At 48.5% G+C, this 2065-nt stretch overlaps 1 protein-coding gene across 1 annotated transcript; it reads left to right on the plus strand.

The window, feature by feature from the left end:
• Window positions 1-1211: 1211 nt before the first annotated feature.
• Window positions 1212-1790, plus strand: LOC130028164 (tripartite motif-containing protein 75-like). Its single transcript, XM_056118872.1, has one exon. It carries the CDS (start codon window positions 1212-1214, stop codon window positions 1788-1790), a length of 579 nt encoding a protein of 192 aa, XP_055974847.1.
• Window positions 1791-2065: the final 275 nt, after the last annotated feature.

Below are 2065 nucleotides of genomic sequence, written 5' to 3' on the forward strand. Positions count from 1 at the left end.
GAGTGAAGAGGGCAGGGCAGACGCTCAAAACTGCTTCTCTTCAGGCATCTCGGGGGACACCTGGGGTCCTGCAGGGAAAGATGGAGGTCCCAGGGTCACGAGCCGACAGCTGTTCTGACCTGGAATTAAGATGAGATGGGCGCCGCCGTCAGGTCAGGAGTGAAGAGGGCAGGGCAGACGCTCAAAACTGCTTCTCTTCAGGCATCTCGGGGGACACCAGGGGTCCTGCAGGGAAAGATGGAGGTCCCAGGGTCGCGAGCCGTCAGCTGTTCTGACCTGGAATTAAGATGAGATGGGCGCCGCCGTCAGGTCAGGAGTGAAGAGGGCAGGGCAGACGCTCAAAACTGCTTCTCTTCAGGCATCTCGGGGGACACCTGGGGTCCTGCAGGGAAAGATGGAGGTCCCAGGGTCGCGAGCCGGCAGCTGTTCTGACCTGGAATTAAGATGAGATGGGCGCCGCCGTCAGGTCAGGAGTGAAGAGGGCAGGGCAGACGCTCAAAACTGCTTCTCTTCAGACATCTCGGGGGACACCTGGGGTCCTGCAGGGAAAGATGGAGGTCCCAGGGTCGCGAGCCGGCAGCTGTTCTGACCTGGAATTAAGATGAGATGGGCGCCGCCGTCAGGTCAGGAATGAAGAGGGCAGGGCAGACGCTCAAAACTGCTTCTCTTCAGGCATATCGGGGGACACCTGGGGTCCTGGAATTAAGATGAGATGGGCGCCGCCGTCAGGTCAGGATTGAAGAGCTATAATACTTTTTCTGTCAGAATAAATGCATTTGTATTAGGAAAATGAATTAAACGAGTATTTGTCAGAGCTTGGTAGAAAATTGGAAAGAGTGTTCAGATTCTTTTAGGAAAGTGAGTAATGAGCACATATTTTCTTCTTACAGCTCGGTTACTGGAGGACTGAACTATATTCTGAGAGACTTATCTTCAGAAGACTTATGTTCCAGGGCCGGAGTGATATTACAGTGGACAGAGCATTTGCCTTGCATACAGCCGACCCCCAGCATCCCATGTGGTCCCCCAGCACTGCCAGGAGTAATTCCTGAGTGCAGAGCCAAAAGTAACCCCTGAGCATTGCTGGGTGTGACCCAAAACAAACAAAAAGAAAGAGCCAAAAAGAAAAGAAAAAAAAAACATTCTAAAAGATCTATCTTCAGAAGACTTATATTTTAAAAGACTTATCTCCAGACATCCTTCTTCCAAGAATGGCTTTTTCTGCTTCCCTGGCCGAACGCCAATCAGAAGCCAGCTGCCCTCTCTGTCTAGATTACCTGAGAGACCCAGTGACTCTAGCCTGTGGTCACAACTTCTGTGTCTCCTGTATTCAACAACGCTGGGTTGACCTACAGGACATCTTCCCCTGTCCTGTCTGCCTCCACCACTGCCCTGACAGGAACTTGAAGAGAAACAACCAATTGTGTCACATCACTGACATCGTTAATCAGCTCCCCAGCAGAGTGAATAAAAGGAATCAGCAGGAACTGAAACTATGTGAGAAGCACCAGGAGGTCGTGTACATGTTCTGTGAGGAAGACTCTGAGCTATTGTGTCCCCAGTGCAGGACCACCCCTGACCACCAGGATCACTACCTCATCCCTGCTGAGAGAGCTGCAGCGAGTCAAAGAAAGAAGCTCAGAAGCTCCATGGAGCTTCTGAAGAGGAAGATTGAAACCACTGAAACGGATTGTAAGAAACAAATTTCAAAATTTCTTGAAGAGAGTCGGAAGGTGGAAAACCAGAAGACAGAATTAGGTTCTGAATTTAAAAAATTCATTTTTTCTTGAGAAGGGAACATTTTGTAAGTGATGCCAGATTAATTAAGGAAGAGAACAAAGAGAAGGATAAACTCACCGAAAACAAAAGCTACAAAACCAAAAACAAAAGCTACAAAACCAAAAAAACAAAAACCACCTACATCTTAGCTACTTGCTTTTCCATGAACTCATTTATTTGGGGATACCTATTATGATAATTCCTGTACTCACAAAGGAACAAGATAGGGAACTAGAGAACCTGTGGACAGAGATGCAAGAGGAATGACTTCCTACTCAAGGCCCTG

Source organism: Sorex fumeus, unplaced genomic scaffold (assembly GCF_029834395.1).
Source record: "Sorex fumeus unplaced genomic scaffold, SorFum_2.1 ptg000039l, whole genome shotgun sequence".
NCBI lineage: Eukaryota > Metazoa > Chordata > Mammalia > Eulipotyphla > Soricidae > Sorex > Sorex fumeus.